This window comes from Monodelphis domestica, chromosome 6 (genome assembly GCF_027887165.1).
Source record: "Monodelphis domestica isolate mMonDom1 chromosome 6, mMonDom1.pri, whole genome shotgun sequence".
NCBI classification, from domain to species: domain Eukaryota; kingdom Metazoa; phylum Chordata; class Mammalia; order Didelphimorphia; family Didelphidae; genus Monodelphis; species Monodelphis domestica.
This window is the reverse complement of record NC_077232.1, coordinates 261,977,228-262,001,206: the sequence shown is the minus strand read 5'-3', so window position 1 is coordinate 262,001,206 and position 23,979 is coordinate 261,977,228. Positions and strand designations below refer to the sequence as shown.

Below are 23,979 nucleotides of genomic sequence, written 5' to 3'. Positions count from 1 at the left end.
CAGTGCATTAACATGTCTGTTTTCCTATAGAATTTTGTGATTTTCTGCTTTTTTTCATCATCTTTGCAATTCCGATGGGTAAAAAGTAGAACAGCAGAGTTCTGTAATTTGCATTTATCCAATTATTAGGGATTTGGAGTCATTTCTCATGTGATTGTCGATATTTCTTCCTCTGAAAAACAAAGTGAGCTAATTTTTTACTATAATTTTAAGGCATATTATTTTACCACTTATTAAGATTTTACAGTCTACACTTTTAGGACCTATCTAATAATATAATAAATATGTATCTGATACATGTACACATATAACATTTAAAGAATATAGCCAAAAGAGTGTTTTGAAAGTCATAAAATTGATCTAAAAATGTACTGATATCTTTTATTTTCTAATTACTTTAATTTGATGATAGTCATATATTAATACAATGCTATAATATCTGAATTAACTACATTGTTAAACTCCTATAAAATAGAAATCCAAACTTATACGTCATCCATACCCCTCATTACATATAGTAGTGTGTTAGACACAGAGTAGGTGATCAGTGAGATGACCGAATTAAGGGAAATACTTTTAGAGAACATTATTTTATAGGAAATGAAGGTGATTAATGAAAATCATATCTGATTAAAAGATGAGACCTAAATCCAAGAACTTAACTTGAAAAACAATTTTTAGAAGTGATATTGTAGCCAGTATTACAGAATATTCTTATGCAGTGAGAAATGTAGTTTATTAGACTTGTGGTATTTAAACTCTGCATTCTCCAAAGCTATTTCAAGTTCTCCTATTGGGATGCAGTATTTTTTTTTAAACCCTTACCTTCTGTTTTAGAATCAATACTGTGTATTGGTTCCAAGGCAGAAGAGCAGTAAGGGTTTAACAATGGAGGTTAAGTGACTTGCCCAAGACCACAGGGCTAGGAAGTGTCTGGGGCCATATTTGAACCCAGCATCTCCCATCCTAGGTCTGGCTCTCAATCCACTGAAACAGCCAGTTGCCCCATGGGCTCCAGTCATTTGAGAAGAAACTTATTAATAATGTAAGTCATGCTTTGAGTTGTAGAGAAGCCCAGGGGTTAACAATAATATCATTCATATGAATAAAAAGTGAAAATTCTTTACTTCTTGTCATGAACCCTGTTTCTGAACTGGATATTGAATACTAATACTGGTAAGTGGCCAAAACTTTAATAAATGGTGAAGCAGTATGTCAGTCAGAAGGATATGTGTTTAGTTCTTTTCTACTCTGCCTTATCTTCTGCAACTGCTTATGATTATGTTAGAATCCAATCTCAGGAGAGAGATGAAATCAGGTTTCCCATGGTACTGGAAGAAAATGTTATATATTACTAAAATATGTATTCATTTACTTTTAATAATCCCAATATTGTCCTTGGTAAAAGATTCAAACCTGAAGTAAAAAGGCCCCTAAAAAAATTGCTAGCAGCTTGGTTTAAGTTTTCATTGAGGGAGTTTCAGGATGAGAAGAGGAGGGGCCCACAAAGTGAATATAATACAGATTTTCTAAGCCCTTTAATGATCCATTTTTTTAGTATGCTCTTGGAAGATCTTTACATAAATTAGGTTGTGTCACTTAAAGAAGGTGTTCCAACAGTCTTAGAGAAGCTTTCAAGCTTTAGGACTTGGGGACCTATTGTCTTTGTGCTCTCAGTTAGGGATGAAGAAACAAGAAGGATGGGGGGCAGCTGGGTGGCTCAGTGGATTGAGAGTCAGATGTAGAGACGGGAGGTCCTGGTTCAAATCTGGCCTCAGACAATTCCTAGTTGTGTGATCCTGGACAAGTCACTTGACCCCCCATTGCCTAGCCCTTACCACTCTTCTGCCTTGGAACCAAAACACATATATTGACTTCAAGATGGAAGGTAAGGGTTTAAAAAAAAAGAAACAATAAGGATGAATTTTAAAATGAGCACAAAATGATGACCCTTCATCTCTTTAGATCTTTGCTTATGTGTCCTCTCAACCTCAGGTCTCCCAGTCTAGAAATCTCACAGCTAAGGCTGTGGGTATGCTATGGGGCAGTTAGGACAGGGATCATAATTACCATTAAAGGGCTGAAAGTGACCCAGAAATATTGGCTTAAGAAAGTAGACTGATGTCTTGCCATCAACATTACAATTTCCTACCTAGACGGAGATAATTAGGAACAGATCTCTATTTTTTAGGATTTGCTTATGCATTAATGCTCCTTGTAGTTTTAATGGAAACGTCTGGTTCTTAGTTCTCTACTCTTAGGATGCCAACACAGAAACTGTTATTGTTACTGTTATTAAAAACAAAAACCAGTGAGAGCTCCTGCTTCCTCTTCTCCTTTTGAACCTTTCTGAAATGATTGCACAAAAGGACACTGAAAACAGATGTCCACTGATTACTTTGAAAAAAGAAAAACTAGTTCTATTTCTTTGGTCTTATTCCTAGTTGAACACAGAGACTGTCTACATTTCCCCTTTCTTTTTAGTTCTCTGTCTGGCCCTTCTCCTCCAACTCAATAACTGCACTGGTCACTTACCACATTCCCCCGTGTCATTACTGTGTGCAGATGAAATGCCACCATGAATGTCTGTATCCCTTTTGGGTGCTTGGCAGGAAAGCACAACGATGCCCCACTCTGCTCGCTTTAATCATTTTACTGGACTTCTTAACCTACCTTTTTCTCCAACAAATGGCAAGGACCAGGTAAAGACATCCATGAAATTTGGAAGCCAGTAAGGATGAGGAGAGCAGTTGAACTGCCTGATGTTCATAACATTGTTCTCATACTTCAATACTGCAGCTGGAAGAGAATTAAGAAAAAGAAAGCTAGTCATTGCAGAATTTTTCTCCCAGCAGTTGTGTACAAATTCCACAATGTGAAGGCAAATCTTTTAATAAGCAATGAATGTTTACATTAATTATGGGCATGCTCTAGGCCCTGTGATACGGGTTATACACTTGCAGCCTGCATGAACACAAACCACAAGGCAGAAAATTCTGAAACCTATTTATGTACATGTCATGAAATATGTCAGAAGCTGAATAAAATTCCACTCCACAAATGTTAGCTTTTCTTGCAATATCTAGAAGAAAAATTCCTGGATAACCAATTTTAGTTGAGAAAGCTTAAATCCCCCCGCCCCCCGCCCAAGTATATGAATTGGCAACTTTTCACTTTTCCAAAAGCTGTGCGATCCAATCCGAACATACACTGACTCCAGCCGAAGTGAAGAGGAGCTTGCTCTGCACTGACTAATAACACGAGCCATTAGGATTGGTTCCCATTGTATACACTTAGTAGATCAATTTCCACCTTCACACTCTGAAAGGACTCTAGCTATGCAACTTGGCAGAGAAAAGAGCCAGCCTCCCCTGCCCTCCCACCAGCCCTGCTATATTTAAGTTTGTGAACCAGTCCATGCCAAAGCTTAAGAAGGAAGAACATTAGAGTGGCCCAGATCTTTGTGAGAAAGTAATCTAAGCTACCACCCAATGGACAAATCTGTTTGATAACTTCTTAAATGATCCATCATTTAATCATTCAATCAGCAACCAACAGGTTAAATTCATTAAGGGTATTTACTCTGTGCTACAAAATGGTAATACACATTCAAAACTGAGGTTCCCTCTGCCCTGAAGGACCTTTATTATAGTAGATTTGGGATTCTTAATTGTTGTGTCTTGGACCTCTTTGGCAATCTGGTGAACTTTAGCAACTCCATCTCAGAATACTGATTTTAGTCAGATAAAAAAAATACATAATTACAAAGGAAATTAATTACACTGAAATAGTTACCAAAATAAAAATTTTAAAAGTTCAATTATTCTAGGGGGCAGCTGGGTAGGTCAGTGGATGGAGAGCCAGACCTAGAGACGGGAGGTTCTAGGTTCAAATCTGACCTCAGACACTTCCCAGCTGTGTGACTCTGGGCAAGTCACTTGACCCCCCATTGCCTAGCCCTTACCACTCTTCTGCCTTGGAACCAATATACAGTATTGATTTCAAGATGGAAGGTAAGGGTTTAAAAAAAAAAGTTCAATTATTCTAGATTAAGAATTCTTTTTCAAGGGTAATTCATTGTGTTCATAAAAAAGAAAATGTGGGCTATTTATTTACAAAACAAAATTAAAGTGAATTGCAGGAAGAGAGGCATTAACAACTGGGAGAATCGGGAATCATGGTTCTGATACACACAACTACTAGGGAACTCAGTACCCAATAGGGCAGATTTCATGCTGTTGGACTAGTCTCACATTTAGAGTTCTCACATTTTGAATATCTGCCTCTTTGTAACTCCCACCCAATAGTCTGTCCTAAGGAGTCTAGCTTCTGCCATATCCTCACTGCACATGTTATCCCTTTGAATATTACAAGTTAGCTATCATCTCTTTCTTTACTTTCTAGTATAAATGCCCCCGATTTCTTCATGTGTTCCTTTTCTCATATGCTTGCTTTTTTTCTTTCTTTCTTTCTTTCTTTCTTTCTTTCTTTCTTTCTTTCTTTCTTTCTTTCTTTCTTTCTTTGTTTCTTTCTTTCTTTCTTTCTTTCTTTCTTTCTTTCTTTCTTTCTTTCTTTCTTTCTTTCTTTCTTTCTTTCTTTCTTTCTTTCTTTCTTTCTTTCTTTCTTTCTTTCTTTCTTTCTTTCTTTTTCTCTTTCTTTCTTTCTTTCTTCTTTTTTTTTAAACTCAATACTCTGTATTAGCTCCAAGGCAGAAGAGCAACAAGGGATAGGAAATAGGGGTTAAATGACTTGCCCAGGGTCACGTAGCTAGGAAGTGTCTGAGGCCAAATTTGAACCTAGCACCTCCTGTCTCTAGGGCTGGCTCTCTATCCACTGAGCCACCCAGCTGCCCCCTCTCATATGCTTTCTTAATGCTTCATCATAATATTTTTCTCCTTGGATATTCTCTAGGTTATTCATGACTTCCTTAAAATAAAGCCCCAGGATTTAATATAATAGTCTGACTATAGATTGTAGGATCCTTGAAAGCACAGACTACCCCATTTTTTATTTTGAATCCCTAGTCCCCATCTAGCACCTTGCCTTCCTTACAGGCAATCAGGACTCACTGAATTGAATTTCGTGTCCATCAATTGTCCACAATAATTGATTAATGCAGTTTGATATTCTTTTGGCTTTTCAAATGGTGGGATGGTCACTATTAAGGTTGTGGTCAACGAATGTCACACTGGAAAACAGCATGATACCTGCCTAAAGTCACACTTTATTTGCTACAAAGTCATAAGAGAGATGAGGAGGATATGGCCCCTCCTCGGAAGAAGGAAAAAGGAGCTCTCACAACTGCTGTGTGGTCATCTACCCAGAGCTCCACGAGGACCCCGCAGCCAGAGAGGCCCAACAGCCAAGGGCAGAGGAGAGCTGTCCTCCGTCCATTGTATCTACATTGAGTGGAATCCCAGTTGGTATCCCTTAACTGCCTTACAGATCAGGAGAGGAATTACAACGCATAGCTTGCCCACTCTTCCATTTGGACTCAGGATAAAATTCTGTGCCACAAAAAAAATCCTGCTAAACAAAAGCATTTTCTGTCATTGTGAGTATATTTTTGCAGTTTGGGATGGAAAAAAGGCAATGCGGCTCTCAGCTACCCTTGGTATCATACTAACATCTGTTCCATATAAAACTAATCCTATTTTTGAACACCATGTATTCACAACAGCAGCTTCACCTTTATCTTTGGGAATATTTTTCATGCATGTTAACTAGTCTTTGTGAAAAGTAATATTTCTTTCATGTCTCCTCCATGTTTTTATTAGCTTGAGGTTTGTTCAGTAAAAGGAGAAAAATAGATGTATTTTGGAGGGGAGGGGAGTAGTGGCATAATGACTGATATGCTAGAGCAAAAACTTGTGAATTCTTGTTCTCTTATACTGATTTGTCATTATTGCCAAAAGGAAACACTGGGAAATGTGGAAATAAGGAAAATTTTAAATAAAATTGGGGGAAAATCATACTTTTCTATAAGTATACAGAGACATAATGAGTAAAAAAACATTTTTTTGAATTAAATGATCAATAACGCATATATACATTTATTGATCATTCAATCACTTAACATTATGCAATATGTTGGGGGAAGGAGGGCACCAAGATGTACTGAGTTTGCCTTCCCATTTATGTTGCTATAATAAGGAACCCCCCCCCCGAATGGGGACCAGGAGGTTTGAGTTTCAATTCTGCTTTAGCTCTGCCACTTCTTAGTTGTGCAGCTTTGACGAAGGGATCCAACATCAGAGCCTCAGTTTCTATATCAATAAAATGTGGATTCTTGGTAGCTTTTGTATTGTAGTTTATGACTTAAGTAATTGTCTAATGTCTAAAGATAGCTGTGTATGAATGGATCATCTAGTTACAAAGGGGAGTAGAGGAATTCTCATTGGAGTCTATACAGTCTTTTTCTCCCCTCCTTTCCCGCCCTTCCAGAGACACGTTTCATACACATGGCGTAATGGAAAGAGCAACGGATTTACAGTTAGAGTACTTGGGTTCAAATCCTGGCCTTACTGCTTAAAGATCAGTATGAATGTGGGTAAGTTAAAGCCTCTTAAACTTAGTTTCCTTACCTAAAAATGATGGGTTTAGACTCAAGTTCTAAAGTTCTTTCCACCTTTAAATATGTGATCTTATCACCTATAGTCACATATTTTAAATGCTGTCTCTTTATAATATATAAACTATTTAGATAACACCAAATCAAACATCCCCAACCACCAAAAGTCACGAAATTCACAGTTCAACTTTATTCCTCACCTCCCACACCAGCATCCATACCACCTGTCATTGACTGGCATTACCAAAATCAGTTACAGTTTTAACAGTGTACTATTATCTGAAATGCATGAAAAGCATTCATCCGTGGTGGGATCTAAGCATGACACACTCAGAGTTATCCAAGGCTACCTCCTCCGTCTGTAGTTCTGAGAAAGCGAGGAAAAATCCCCACTAAGAGATTTTATTCAGTTCCTCATATAATTGTCAGGAGACCCAAATCACCTTTTTGATAATTAAAGGTATCAGAGTTCTATTATTAGACGTCACGTTTAGGTCTTAAATGACTGTCCATCATACAGAGATCAAGGAACAAAAAGTCAATTCTATTTCGGTTCCATCAGTAGGTGGGAAAACATATTGGAAGGAATTACAGTGTGGTCTAAAGAGTATGAGGAGGCAGGAGATATTTATCTCAGTTGAACTACTGTATAACTTTGGATAAGTCTCTTAATTATTCTCAGCTTTATTTTTCTCATTTGTAGGTTATATTTGGGTCCTCTTTACCCTGCAAAGTGACTCTGTCTGATCCTTAACTATCTTTTGATTTCAGTGGCCTTTTCTTAATCTTCTTCCTTCTAGACTTGTAACCTATGCCACTATCAACTTCCTTTTCCTCTTTGGAGTGTTATAACATTTTTTTTCTCCTTCTCTCTAGGGAATCTGCCCTTTCTCATTCTCCTTTGCTAGATTATTGACTATGTGATGACTAATGGCAGACGCCAAGAATCTGTCCTGTGGTTTCTTCTCTAATTGTTTAGGGCTTGCATTAGATCCCAGAGGTCTAATGATCATTTTTATGCAAATGACTTCCAAATCTATATACCCAAGCCATGGTTCTCCTATTTCACATCACCAATTGCCTATTATTTAAAACTGGATGAATTTGTGTGAATCTCAAGCTTAACATTTACAAAGTAGAGCAAATTATTTTTTCCTCTTTTGAACCCTCAGTCCATTCCTCCTTCTTAACTTCCCTATGATGTGATATTAAGGCATCACCATGCTTTTGGTCATTGAAATTCAGAACATTTGTGCTCTCAATGAAGACAAATATCAAATTAGTGGCCAGATTTTGTCATTCTCATCTGTAATACCTCTTACACAGGTCCCCTTTTTTTCTCATATAATCATCACTTTTTCTCACATCACAATTCTCATATAATTATCAACTCTTAATTGGGCTTCTAATTGATTTTCCTACATCAAGTTCCTTGTAATTTCACTTCCTCTTACCCATAGCCACCCAAGTGATTTTCCTGAAGAAGGCAGGATCCGACTATATCATCTCCCCAATCAATAATGGCTTCCATTTTACCTCTAGGGCAAATGATAAACTTTTTTCATGGACTGCTTTTTATAGTTCTTTATCCCTTCCTAGCTTTCCAAATTACTTAGTAGTAGGTAGTATCTATATAACATTTTGGAATTTTCATCTCATTTGCTCTCACAACCCAGTGTAGTAGCTATTGTTACTAATCCCTGTTTTATAGAAGACAAAAGAGTTTGAGAAAGGCCAGGATAAAATAGCTAAGAGGAGTCTGGGGCAGAATTTGATCTCGGGTCTTCCTAACTCTAAGTCCTAGATGCTATCAGCTGCACTGTCTGGCTGCTTTGATTTACCCATTATTCTCCTTTCAATCTATAGTCCAGCCATGCTGACTTACTTATTATTCCTCTCATGCAACCCTCCATTTCTGATCTTTGTGCTTTTGTATGGGCTGACCTCCACTCCTGGACAGTTTCCCCACAACACCACTGCCTCCGGAAATCCTGCTCAACTGCTTTCCCTGTCCTACCACAGGTGCTAGTTTTTTCTCCTCCAAAGATCATTCTCTTCTCTTATATCTTAATGTGCATTACCTTAATGCTGTACATATAATCTTCTAATGAATTATCATTCAATCGGTCTGTCAATCTAGGTACCAATCTGCATGTATGTGTGTGTGTTTGTGTGTGTAAAACAATTTCCATGTAGCTGGGGGGTGCCGTGGACAGAGTACTGGATTGGGAATCAAGAAGACATCTTCCTGAGTAAAAAATCTGACCTCAGACTCTTACTAGCTGTGTGACCCTGGGCAAGTCACTTAACCCGGTATTTTCCTCAGCTTTCTCATCTGACAAATGCACTAGCGAAAGGAAATGGCAAACCACTCAAATACCTTTGCCAGGAATACCCCAGAAGGGGTCGCATAAAGGTGGACACGACTGCATAACAAACTTTTGATCATTATGTGCGTGTGCGATTTCCTTCATTTGAATGTAAGCAATATTAGGGTGAGGATCACTTTTCCTTTTTCTTTCTATTCCCATTCTTTAGCACAACACTGCTCCTGACTGATGACAGGACATACAGAGATTCTAAAGGGGCATGAAACCACTTCTTAACAATGTTAGTGTTGGCGTGGGGACTAATGCTTGGCCAAGTGGTCCATACGCAAACATCTTTACCCATGGCTCTGGAAGATGCTAATACGGTTCCTACTGTGCACATGAGCCAGTGGAGGCTGCGAGGTTAGACGATTCATCCAGGGCTCCACAGGCAGTTTTATGCAGGATGAAAAACCTTCCTAACTCCACATTTCATGCTCTAGCCACTGTGCTGCCTACCTGCCTCTGACCAAGTTAACTATTATACACACCCAAGAAAGTGAGCTCAGAATGTGAAAAGACATTGAAACTAAGAAGACTTCTTGTATAAAAGAGTCTATTACAACATTTCCTTTACTGATTGTCTGTCATCGCTTATAATACTGCACTCAATTCATTCTTTTTTTTTTAAACCCTTACCTTCCATCTTGGAATCAGTACTGTGTATTGGCTCCAAGGCAGAAGAGCAGTAAGGGCTAGGCAATGGAGGTCAAGTGACTTGCCCAGGGTCACCCAGCTGGGAAGTGTCTGAGGCCAAATTTGAACCCAGGATTTCTCATCTCTGGGTCTGGATCTCAATCCACTGAGACACTCAGCTGCGCCCCCACTCAATTCATTCTGAATGGATTTTCTAAGGCAATAGGGCTGTTCAGGGTAGTGTTCCCATGACACCTTGGTTCTGGAAACTCCAAAACATTTTGAACATTCATGGTCAGGAGATCTTGTGCCAAAGGTTAATTTGTGATTCAAATTTTTGTCCTATCTATACAGCTAGAATTGGGAAACTAAAATGAATTCCATTTCTTAAGACTTATGTAAATATGTTTTTTTTTCATCACATTTTCTTGAGGCTTCCTCAAAGTGGGAGCAAAAAAAAATTTGGTGAGGCATCCCTAAACTGGGCAAGTACCAGGATAGTCTTCATCCATTCAGGTTTAGTGGAATGAAATTTTATTTCTTTGAAATAAAACTGAAATGTGATTTCCTTCCTACTTGCCATTGGCTGATATCCAAACAGAGATGCTAGAAGGAATATATTATTATGGCACGGGTAAGCTACCATGAAAGAAGAATTGAAGGTTTGGGCATAAAACAAGGGAGGACATTCATGTGGCTAAGACTTGCTATAATATAAAGACTCATGATGTCCTTTGGCAGCTCTTTAAGGTAATTGCTGCAACCTGCATGCATGGATTCTTTGTCTAGAATCTGGATGAATGTCTACCTTTTTAATGGGGAGTTTTCTATGTATATTTTTTTAATTGCAAGAGGCATTCTAGAAGGCAAGTTACTAAAATTATTAAATGTGTTTTCTGTAGGCATGGACCATCCCATTTTGTTGTTGTCATTTATATAGCTTAGTACAAAGCTTAATACATAATAAATACTCGATAAGTTTTACAAGCTGATAGTCATATCTGAAGTTAATCAATTATTCGATTACAAAAAATCAGAACAATTACAATTCTTTATTAGAACTTTATTATGGGAAGCTTTTGCAAGATTTAAGTAAGAATCTTGCTTCAGGCACCAGTGGTCTGGCACTTGACAAGTTATTTAAACTGCCTGCTTTAGTTTCCTCATCTATAAAATAGGCGCAATAGTAGCCATTTCTCATAGCAAACCTTAAAGTGCTATTTAAATACTAGTTAATATCAATACTTACAGTATATGTCAGAAGTGATTAATAGATGCTTGTTGACTGAGTAAATTCTATCTGATGTATAAGTTTTTATTAACATGAAATATATTAATGGTAGATTTAGATTTGAGTACACTGAATTTGCTAGAGGTCATAAGCTCATCATAGTGTATTTCTCAAATATATACATACATATCTCTATGGGCTTTCCTGCCTCCAGGCTCTCCTTCCTCCAAATAATTGACCACTGCTAGGCCATTCTTCCTTATGCACAGACCTGGTCATCTCACTCTTTGGATTAAAACCCTACAATGGATCCCCTCAGCCTAAAGAATGCAGTTGAAAATAATTTACCCTGGTATTCAGAGTCATCCACAATCGAATACCACCTTACCTTTCCTAGCTCACCCCATGTTGCTCTCAGGCATGTACTCTATTTCATCTATCTTCCAAATCTATGCTTCCTTTCATATTTCCTTGCTTTTATTCAATATTCCTTATGCTCCCCGAATGCTGTCTCTCCTCCTCTGCCTAGTGGACGATTGCCCATTTTTTAAAGCCCAACTCAAAGGTTAACTCTACAGCTGGCAAAGACTCCCCTCCAAGACCCTTATAATTCACATGGCATTTTGTTTGTACCACTCATGAATTCATTTATATTAATGTGTACGCAACTCATCAATTCTTCTACTAGACTATAAACACCATGAGAGCAGAAATCATGTTTTAGCTAAACCTTATATTTCTGTCATTCCCAGAATACACAAAAAGGGCTAAGAATTTTTCTGAATTTGAATCTTACTCCCCACTCATTTAAGAATGGCTCTGAGGGGGCAGCTGGGTAGCTCAGTGGATTGAGAGCCAGTCCTAGAGACGGGAGGTCCTAGGTTCAAATGTGGCCTCAGACACTGTCCAGCTGTGTGACCCTGGGCAAGTCACTTGACCCCCATTGCCTAGCCCTTACCACTTTTCTGCCTTGGAGCCAATACATAGTATTGACTCCAAGATGGAAGGAAAGGATTAAAAAAAAAAAGAATGGCTCTGTAGAAGGCAAGATTCTTAGAATTATCCTGTAATAGTGATGATGACAAACAGATCCAGATGAAGGAGAAATGAAACTTCCAGGAGAACACAACAGAGAAATCCATCACACCCCCAGGGCATTGAAAAGCCTGACAATGAGAATTGACTGGACCATGACAATAGACTCCATATTTTGAGGCTCATCTTCCTTCATCCACACCCACTCACTCTCTGGTCCAATTACATTTGTTTTTTATATCAGTGGGCGTAATGAGGGTCTGTAGCAGCAGAAGGCCACATAATTAGTAATGTATTAAATTCATTTCGTGGACCAGCTACATATAAAATTTGAAATATGAACTCTGATTAGATCAATGTTACAACTTGGTTATTCAAAAATGACTTGGCGCTAGCATGCCTAGAATTTAAACTACCAAAGGATCATAGAATTGGAAGAGATTTTGGATCATCATGTCCAAACTGAACCTATCCAAAAGTTCTTTCTACAATCCATTTGAAAAATATCACTCTAGCCTAAGCATGAAGATCTCCAATCAGACGGATACCTCGTTTTGAGGTACCTAATTCCACTTTTGTTGAGTTTATTATTATTATTATTATTATTATTATTATTATTATTATTATTAGGAAGTTTTCCCTTTATATTTAAATTTCATTACCAACTATTATGTGACTCATGAAGAGAAAATTAAACAACTATTATAATGCCACGAATACCCTTCCTCTTGGCAATTTTTTCCTGATGATTGAAATCCCTGAGTATTCCCCACTAATTATACCACTAGCTATAACTAAGTGAGAAGAAACAAGTAGGTAAAGTGGGGCTAAGTCATGAGAGAATCCTGACTTTTCCATCTCTCATATCCCTGACTTTGTACTCAGACTGGCAGTCCTCTATGCCAGCAGTGCATTCCTGCTTCATTTCTTCCTTATACTGTCATCAAGGCATCATTTAAGTACTACCTCATATGCAAAGCCTTTCCTGATTTATCTGACTGCTATTATTCTCCTAGTAGCTAAAACTACTTTGCTACATGTTTAACTATTTTATCTTCATTTCTATTTACCTGATATGTATGTAAACACCTATATATGTCCATGTTGTCACTTCCACTGGAATGTAAGGTCCTAGAAAATAGGTTGTCTCATTCTTTGTATTTGTAGGTCAAGTGTCTATAATAGTGTGTGGCACAGAAGAGCTCAGTAAATGATGGTTGAACTAAAGGGAATGGAATTGTAAATGTGGGTCAGATTAATACTAATTAAATTCCTTTCTTGCTCTAGAGCCTATGATCCTATATACAAATGCAGACAATATACAGGACAGCAAACAATCTCATGAATGAAAGCTGCCATCAGGGAAGAAAAAGGACCCAGGAATCCTTGCTCTCCACTGATTAACTCTTACTATATGCAGTCCAACTTTATAAGCCTCAAACCTCAATAACAACAACAACAACAAAATGTAACTAGAAAAGTTGTATCTAGGCATTGGGTAAAACACTCATATCATTTTGGAATGTGATATTATTTTTTTCCATTTTCAAAATCATATTCAAAATCCAGCCCAAACTGTATCATGCACTGGGGTCTGAAATAAGATCTCCAAGATAGCTTTGTCACTCAATTACTACTAATTCAATATATTCCATATGAAGACAATGTCATTACAAATGTGCCTGTGTGTATATCCAAGGAAGAGTGGGGAGAAAGTGACTCTCATGCAAGTCTCTAATCTTAAGACACTGAATGAAGCAAATATCACTTACAGGCTTATACTTCTTCAATGCTGTTTGTAGTTTTATTAATGTGCAAATATTTAAGATAAATAGATTTTAAGATATTGACTGTTTTGGCAGTTAGAATGGGAAGAAATAAATACAGTCATCTGAGAAATATTGACAAAGTAGCTCATACAGAAATGACCCTCATTCAGTGGAAAATTGAATATATCCCAGTATCTACTTTATATATGACTGATATGAGGACTTTAAGTTTGATAGCAGGGAAGTCTTGATACCTAAAAGAGTTTAGTGACTACGGGAGAAATGTAAATTGTCAGGCTGGGTTTTGAATGGCAGAAGGGCATATTTTGGCTTTTCACCATGAGATAAGAGATGTCACTTCATAAAAGAGAACTTGCTTTGAAGTAAAAGTTTGCTTAAGACTTGGTCTCCAGGGGACAAGTCCAAACTTCTAGGTAGTTTGGGGGAAAAAAGTTTTTAGAGGGCTTCAAAGGAATTAATTTTGATTAAGAGTTAATGACATTAACTTGGTTAATTTTTAAATGGGAAGGGCATCACTAGAAGATAAGAACTATAGTGAATAAGAGAGGATTTAGCCATCAGTTGTTCCTAGAACAATAAGAGTGAGATGAATCAGGGTGGCTACTACTCCTGGGAATTCTCAATCTACCAAGGGAAGTGTAGATTGGATGAGAATATCAATCACATTTCAAAGGAAAGAAAATACAGAGGTTGAGTGTTTTTTCCAATACCAGTGTTACACCTATTTCAGCAAATCTCAGTTTTTAAAACTTCACTGAAGATAGAAAGTCTTTTTTTCTTAATATGCATCCTAAGTAGAGCACTATTCATTCTTTGATGCTTAATAAGTTTTTTCATTTGAAAATTCTTATTTAATTAATTTAGAATATTTTCCCATGGTTATATGATTTATGTTTTTTTCCCTCCCCTCCTCTCATCCCCCCTGGCAGGCTTAATAAGTTTTAAAACTCACAAATATTCAGAGTTAGAAGGATCCTCATACTTCCTCACATTCCTCTTTCATATATATATATATATATATATATATATATATATATATATATATATAATATACCCATTAAATGGTCATCTTCTCTCCATCTGAAAACTTCTAAACAGGGACACATACAACCTAGACTGCTTTTGGACTATACACATTGCTAGAAAGTTTTCCTTACACTGAGTTTAAACACATACTTCTAACTTTGACATTCTAATTTTGTCTTTTAGGGTAAGGCAGAATAAGTTTAATCTTTTCTCCAAGGGACAGTCCTTTAAATTCTTAAAAAGGATTATGAGATTGACCCTGTCACATCTTTTATACACTAAATATTTCCATTTTCTTAAACTGATGCTTGTATTGCATGGTGTCCATTTCTTTTTACCAGTCTAATCACTCTAACCTAGTCATGGTTTTTTTGTTGTTGTTTTTTTAAACTGTGTCTCCCCAGAACTGAAACACCATGTGCCAAATTTGGTCTGATAAGAGTATAATGTAGCAGTCTCCTCTGTCTCAGATACAATTCCTCTATTACCATAACTTAAGATGACAGAGGATTTCTGCATGATACACATACTGATCTTACAGTTCCCTAAAATGCTCATATATTTTTATACGAACCATTGTCTAGTCATACATTTCCCTATGCTATACATGTACCCCTGACTTGTTGAGTTTTGTAATCCATTTAAAATTCTATCTTATTAGATTCAACAGTATTCTGGCCTTTCAAAATCTCTCTGGATTCTGAATTGGTCATAGGACAATGCTAGTGTACCACTTCAGATTAACATCACCCCAAAATCAGAAGAGCACTTCATTGATCCTTTTATTTAAAAAAATGACAAACAGAGTAAAACCAAGGATAGATCTCCAGAAATGTTCTACTAGAGGCATCTCCCTAAACTGACATCAACACAATCTTTGGTTCTGGTCATTCAACCAGATATGCAACCACCTATTTAACCATCCAATCTATATTGCTCCATCTTTCCTGAAGGGATATCATGGAGAATTCTGTCAAATGCCTTGCTGAAATCTAGGTACTAACTCATTATTTTTCAATCTAATACATACCCAACAATGTGTTTCAGGAAACCAAATAATCAATGTTTAGTTGAGTTGAGTCAAAGGATTAATGGGATGATCTGAATATAAAATCTCAATGGGTGATTTCTTTTTCATCTTCCTTTCCATTAATTAATATTTAAAAAGAAAGCAAGTTGACTACAGGACTGAAACTAAGAATGTTTAGAAAGAGGCCTCCAGCAGTGTTCCTTACCCACTCTCATACTGCAGCTGGATAAACAGAAACTGAAAAACCTTGGTGCTTTGGGGGAGAGTTTTTAAAAGGGGAGAAATGAATTATTTATTTTAGGATAACCTAAAAGCTACTCTAACTTGCACTGTATTAATAATTTATATATTTGAATATGCTGCACTCAAGGATGATTTTAAAGCAACAAATAACACTTCCTCTCAAAGACTTGTTTTCCTCTTATGAAAACTTGGCAAAATCATCCAAAAAAGTCTCCTGAAAAATAAGAGAATGGGTACCATTATAGCTCAGTGTATATGCCACTCCAATGTCTTTCTTACATAATATTATTTAACAGGAATGACATGAAATATTTCATACAAACTCCCGAGACTGAAGGATAAGAAACATTTGATATTAATAGTACATCAATGAGTAACAAATGAATTTTAAAAAAATTATACCTAGCTATATCAATCAATAGTAAAGGAAAAAAAAACAATTACCAGCCACAGATAAATTAATGCATATTATATATCACATGATTAAAAAGCTTTAAAAAATATTTATTGAAAAATCTTGTAAGTTTCAGTGAGGCTATTGCCAAGTTGAGCCATTCCTCTTGAGTTTTGAATATCTATTTCTATATGTCATCTTTCTGTATTCAAAGGAATTTCTATGAACAACTCAGCTCCTGGATTCTACTTTTAAATCTGGTTCTTTTAAATCTCCAAGGAAAGAATTTTCGCCACATGTCTTGGTAGTACATCTGTCTCAAAAATCTTTGGAAAAACCCAATTTTCTCTCTATTGAATATACATATTTCCCATGGTTCTGGTCCTCATTGAGATGGGTAACTGGTCAATATTCTTCTTCTCTGCACCTCATAAGAAATTCAAAGGCAGATGACTAATTTAAAAAACTTATGGCATTTTTTACCTCGTGGAATGTTGTGGAGCGGTTCTTTTGTTGATAGATATATTAACAAAATCTGGTCATGGAAACCTGGTCTGTGGTCATTCATTTTATGCCAAACAACCAAATATTTAAATATTATGCACATTTAAGAATTGTTTCATCAAAAAAGATTATTTGGAAGAGAATTATTAAAGGTGGTTGGGGGCACTTTGAGTCATGCAATACCTAATTACCATAAAGATCAATTTGGTCTGATTGAAGGGCAGAAAAATTCAGTGGAGGAAAATCTAGCCCATGGATTGGCACAAGCTCTTGTCTTAATTTCATCTAGCCTATAAAGTTTTTACCAAGAAGTGATCCCTCTCATGTGTGTAATAACAAACATAACAAAGCTATGAATGTGTTTAGTGGAAAAGTTCTAAAGGTTTATAAGACAGAGCATCTAAAAAATTAAAGAAAGAAACTAAGAAAACTATGAAAGCCACCACAGAATGAATGTGGTAGGTCCCGAATGAATACTTTTTGGAATGATTGATAAGATTTTTAAGAATGCCTATGCATACACAAAATATGAGAGAAGTTAAACACACATTCTCGTATCATTTTCTCTTTGGAAAAAAAATTCTCATGTTTTTATTTAATGAGAAAGTACAAAATCAGTAAATTTGTTAGAGGCAATGTGGAAGTGCAAGGAAATCCTACATTTTAATTCCACCTCAAGCGACAACTATGTGACCATGGGCAAGTCACAAGAACTCTTTGACCCACAGTTTTCTTATCTGTAAAATGGAGCTATTAATATGCATAAGCTCTGTTTCTCAGAGTTTATTCAGGCAACCACTGAAGCTGTAATGATCTTTTCCCCGTGTGTTTGTCTGTCCTTTCTTTATCTTCCCAGCACCTAGAACAGTGCTGGCATGGAATAAGTCCTTAATAAATTCTTGATGTCCCTCTCCTTTACTTGGATCACATATATTAATGGTTAAAGAATCAGACAGAGCTGGAAATATACCTTATAGGCCATCTAGCCCAATACCCCCCATTTTCAAATGAGGAAGTTGAGGTCAAAGGAGATCAAAAGACCCACTCAAAGGTCACAGGATTTCGTGAATGGCAGATCTGGGAATCAAACCCATATTCTTTCTGACTCAGCATGCTTTACCCTGTACTATGCTGCTGCCTTTCCCAATTTTTCAGTTTCTGCTCTATTAGAAATTTGTAGTCTTTATTCTTGACATAAAAAATCAGTATGGTGCAACATTTTAATTTTTCTCTCTATGTAGGTAAAGAAACATACAAATAATTTTATTTATTTTATTAAAATCTGTGATTTTATAGAAATAGGATTCCCATATAGCTAATTTTCTAAACTATGGAGAATGGGTTATCACAGGGAGATGCCAGTTTAGTCATCTCCTCTTCTGTATTTGTGAGTGTTAGTGATTGGTGTGGGGAGTAGGTTCTAATGGACATTTACTGGATAAATCACTGGGGCTTCAAACTACCCATTTATCATTTTCATAAGAAATAGTGTAGCTAATCAACTCTTTAATTCAAATAGAAAATTTAAGGTTTTAATATGAGGTCTAGCACAAGAATACCCCAAACCTCAGAGCAATTTCATTTAAAATATATTGAGATTAAGTAGGCAATAGAAAAAAATATATATATATATATTTGGGGATGGTAATTCTTACTTAGTAACAATTCTAGGACAGAAGAGTAAGGGCTAAGTAAAGAGGGTAAGGTGAGTTGCTCAAGGTAACAGCCAGGAAGCGTATGAGGCAAAATTTGAAACCAGGTCCTCCTAATTTCAGACCTATCATTCTATGCACTGAGCTACCTAGCTGCTCCCAATAGAGTAAATTTTATAGAAGACGAGTTTCTTAACCTGGGGTCTATGCTTTTTTTTTTTTTTGCTTAAATGTTTTGATAATTGGATTTTAATATAATTGGTTTCCTTTGCAATTCTAGGACTTTACTTTTTACATTTAAAAATATTCTTCAGAAGGGGCCCTTAGACTTTACCAGATTGATCCATGGCCCAAGGGGCCATGATGCAAAATAGGCTCCATGTTTTAAATGAAGTTAATAAGAAGGCAAAGATCACTGCAATTCACCAGACAATAAATGCACTGTAAACAAATTAAGAATTTTCTATGAAATATGCAGATGATGAGAATCAATATCTAAATGGGAAAATATCCAAATGTATTCTGACAGAGAAATTTAAAAACTAATTTCAATATGTAGAGAAGATAAGTGGATTCAAGAGCATCAGCTTAAAGTGGCATAAATACCTGTGGGAAAATGCCTTTGGAATTATATTCATTACTAGAAACATCTTTAGTTTTAATTTACAGATCAATCATCAACCAACACAAATGCATTACTTAATTCTTTATAGAATGCATGATGCTTCATCTGCCTTTAAAAAGTTTATAATCTATTGTGGGGATGAAATATCATCACAAGGCAGTAAATGACAAGTACACAGCAAAAGCAATATATGCTGTGGCAAAGGAATTAGACAGTTTTGCTTGGTATGAAGGGTTCATATAAGAAGGTAGAGAGAGATAAAACCAGAGAATTTGAGGTCTTGAAGGTTGGGCTACAGGATTTGTATTTTTTTTTCTCTGTATAGGGACCAGGAAACCGCTAAAAGTTTCAACACAGTTTATATCACCTTGGACAAGTCAGTAAACCTTTCTGTTCCTTGGCTACCTTATTGATAAGATGAGTTAAACGAAATAATTCCTAGGAGTCCAATCTAACTCTCCCATTCAATGGTCCTACCATCTGTGATTTAGGAGATGGATGTATTAAATGCATTGTCTTGGGAAGATCAATCTGACTATTGTGGAGAATGGGGTGGAGGAGTGAGGGGAGAAAAGAAGCAAGTGGACCACTTAATCGACTCTTTCAGGAGTCAAGACTTAAGTATGAAGCACATAACCTAAGGAGGTGGCAAAAAGATGCCAAGAATGAGGTTCTTGAAGAGACAATCTGCCTGAAATTCAGAATTGCTGAGCAAAGCCTTGACTATGACTATCATTAGGTGCTAAATTCTAAGGAAAATAAGCTCTACTCTTGATCTTTTTCCTTTTTCCAGGAGAAACTATTAGCAGCAGCATCCTCTGTAAGAGCTGTAAGTAAAAATCAAATCACACTGCAATTACTGTGTTTGCGATTTTAGTTTTTCTTAAATTCATGTGTGTTGCTAAGACTCACACTGTGTTCCCTGAAGCCCAGACTTTTTGCTATCTTCCTGTTGGCTCTCCTTTGAAGCTGCTGGCAAAGCAATTTTGTGGCTTGTTTCTTTACTCTGGTTAACATTAATTTTATTCAAATGTACTAACTCTTACTTCTAGCAATGAATAAATGACTCCCACCCCCACATACAGTACATAGTGTTAGCATAATAGCTTTAAAGTGCTTCAGAGATTTTACACAAAAGCCTATTAAAATCATGCCCAAATTGAAATGAGTGTCTTTCTCTCCTCTCTCTCTCTCTGATCTGTTTCTCTTTTTGTCTCTGGAGAGGTTTCAAAACTTCAGTGCTTCTCTCCCCTTCTTTAGAGTATGTGATCTCCCCCAACATGCCAGGAGATAATAATTCCAGAACTACATATCTTCAAGTTGGAGAACAAGACCTGATGCCCTAGTTTTTCTCACAATGACATCAACTACTCAAACTTGAGTAGTCTTTGGAGCATACTAGACAAAGAGAAAAATCCAATTTGTTTACATTTTTACTGATTTTCAATTATTTTACAATAATTGTAGTAATTTGGGATCAAATTGCTTACCAAAATGACATTCTGCCTTTCAAAATGCTTTATTATGTCACTTATAACAGTTATATAAACTTTAATACAACTGTTTGATCATATGGTTTAATGGGGATATGATTGGTGTTGCAGACTCTAAGCAATCACCCTAATACAAATATTAATAATATGGAAATAGGTCTTGATAAATGACACATGTAAAAACCAAGTGGAACTGCTTGTTGGCTATGGGAGGGGAGGTGCGAGGAGGGGAGGGAAAGAACTTGAATCTTGTAACCATGGGAAAATATTCTAAATCAATTAATTAAATAAAAATTTTCAAGTAAAAAAAACTTTAATAGAGATAAAAAGTAATGAAAATATTCTTAAAAGTATAGAACATTGGCAAAACACAAAATCAAAAATTCAAAAAGGACTTTGAGAGATCAACTTGGTTTATTAGTGTGACATTTAGAAGACTAATTTTGTTAAAAAACAGCCATCTAAGTTGTTGGGTTTGTACCTTTTTATTTCTCTATAAAATGGGAAAAACAACTACTGGCTTCCTATTTTTTATTATAAGGTTAGCAAAGACATATTAATAGCAAGAAATAATATATAAGAAAATATATGAAACTAATATGGAGAAAGTTAAAATGCATTACTTCAATTCATCATTCTACCCCCAAATAGTGTATAAATAAGTTATTATAGACATATGAGTATCTATTTTCAAAAAAAGGAAAAAAGGTGAATGGTGATCCATTTGTAATTACTTATCATCCCTGAAACTGAGCTCAGTTTCTTCCCATCCAAACCAATCTTTCCCTTTCCATCTCCAATTCCTCAAACCTCTTTATTTCTGCCAATCACACCATCATTTCCCCAGTCCCCAAGGTCAAAATTTTGGAGTATCTTTGACTCTTTTTTTCCTTCTCTATCCCCTATATCTTATGAGTGACCATGTTCTACTTCTTTTTTCCTCAAAGTCTCTCAATCACTTTCTTCTCACTGATACTAGCCTAATTTATGTTCTCTTCCTACCATACTTGGACTACTAAGCAAAGATTACTATGATGTCTCCCTTTATCCAATCCATTTCCACCTCAATTCATCCTACATAGGATCATTTAAAAAACAACCACCAACTACCTCTTTCAACCAGTTCTTTCTCTATTCAAAAGGCTCCAGTGAAGCCTCCATTTCCCTTTTGATGAGTGTCAGAATCTTCATTTTGACATTAATAGCTCTCTACAATCTGGATTTATTCACATATACAGATGTGTCTCCCATTCCTCCTCTCCTTTAGCTATCCAGTTTGGTTTTTCATAGCCCTTAAATGTGGCATGCTCAGTTTGGATTTCTACAACCCCCCCCCCTGTCTCTGTCTCTGCCTGTCTGTCTGTCTCTCTCCCCTTACCTTCCATCTTAGAATCAGTACTGCATATTGGTTTCAAGGTAGAGGAGTGGTAGAGACTATGCAATGGGAGTCACTTAAGTGACTTGCCATGGGTAACAAAGCTAAGAAATGTCTGAGGCCATATTTGAACCCAGGACCTCCCATCTCTGGGCATGGCTCTCAATCCACTGAGCCACCCAGCTCTACCCCTTCATTGCACCCTTTGCTTCTTTATTCAGGGAAACCTATTCAAATCCTACTCATTTGGAGAACTCTCACATCATTCAGAAGGGCTTCCCTGGTAACTTTAGTCTGATTTCATTTTCCTCTCCTTTGAATTCCTAAAACACTTAATGTTTACATCATTTATTGAGGCACTTAATTATGTGTTTTTAATTTAAGTTTTGTTTTCTTAAGAGGAATGGAGACTGGCTTTTGCAAAACATGAGCTACCTCAGACAGTGTGATGGATAATAATAATAATGATGATGTTGAAATGATGACCACTTACACACATACCAGTTCTCACTGATATGTATCTGTGATCATCTATATATCAAATACTATACCATGATGATTTTGTCCTGTTAAGCAAAAAAAAAGGTACCATGCCAGAGCTGTTGTTTTTTCCCCTTCATTCTATAGGTTTAAAGTTAATTCTACTGTATGATGTCTGTGTCTCAAAAGCTGTCTCTGTAATGGCCTTTCTGGGTAATTTAATCTAAGTCTCCCATATTTGCTAATATCATATTCTACCTTCTCTATAAAAGCCTTCCCTATAACTGTGGCCGACATTATTATCTAGCTTTTCTGATATCTTAAAGTGGTTTCTGGACCACTCAGTGAGTCAAAGAGTTATTTCCCCCATGAGATTGTAGGTTCTGGCAAGCAGGGTCCTCATGTGGGACTTTTGCATCCCACATGCTGCTTTAGATGATACCAGATAAATAGGATTCATAAGAGCATTATTACTCCCCATTCTTCCATTTGTGAACCACCTTGCTGCCTCCTCTTTAAATTCTTGATTAATTGTAGTGATCTCTACATAGGTAATGCTGTACTCCATCCCCTTGCCCAAATGTTGTTTGCATTAAACCTGAATATAGCCTACAATCACTGCATTTGGGTCCCAGATAGTCTAAGGCTTACTGGTTTTCCCAGAAGTATGAGGAGCAGAGGCAATGACTCCACCAACCTTGATCCACATTGCAGTGGACAGATGACCATGATGCAGCACAAAGCATCGTGGACTTTACAATCAGAAGACCTGCCTCCACAGCCTACATCTGAATCCTTGCTTTCAGTCCTTTTTAGCTCTAGAAGCCTGGAAAATTCCACCTTCTTTTTTACCCTTGAGATCAGAGGATGAAGGAGATATGTTCCGCCTACCTCACAGGTAGGGAAATCATTATATTATTGAGCATTTTGGGGAGGATCTACCCATGGAAACTGTTGTCGGCTAATCTATGTCTGTGAATGTAGAAACATATATACACATATGGATAGGTCTACTCTTCTACCTGGGAGCTAATACACAGTATGGATTCTATGGTGAAAGGTAAAGGTTTTAAAAAAATAAAAGTATTCCCATGAAATGTTCTGGGGACAATGAATAGTTAAGTGACTGAAAAAATAAAACATTGTCAACCAAAGATGACTCTCTAAGGCTGTAACATGATTCAAGGACATTAGTCTTTATGTTTGCCTTGACAAACCAAAAAATAAACTAAAGTGGAGAATACATGACTTACCTTTGTTATTGTACACATCTAGATAGTTTGGTGCAGAAAAGATTGTAATTAGTGAAGGGAAGCCTGTTGTTTGGCTTTTCCTATACATGCGATACCTGAAAAGAAAGCAAATAAAATTTTAAGGTAGAAGGTTATTTTTTAAAAAAATAAGACAATACTAAATTACAAGCTTGGCAATGGAGAAAAGAAATCAAATCCTATTAGTAAAACGAGGACCATTTATGTCCCCTAACATGGTACTTCCTTTTCAGGGTATGTCTTTTCATGGCAGG

General features: G+C 36.5%; 1 protein-coding gene across 6 annotated transcripts in view; it reads right to left on the bottom strand.

The window, feature by feature from the left end:
* Positions 1-23,979, bottom strand: part of PPP3CA (protein phosphatase 3 catalytic subunit alpha) — a 418,815-nt gene that overhangs the window by 36,959 nt on the left and 357,877 nt on the right. For all 6 annotated transcript variants that reach the window (XM_056803150.1, XM_056803152.1, XM_056803149.1 and 3 more), the window contains 2 exons: positions 23,708-23,802; positions 2,674-2,799 (listed from right to left, as the gene is read on the bottom strand). In XM_056803150.1, the coding sequence (XP_056659128.1) occupies positions 2,674-2,799; positions 23,708-23,802 (221 nt within the window). The remainder of the gene's footprint in view (positions 1-2,673; positions 2,800-23,707; positions 23,803-23,979) is intronic.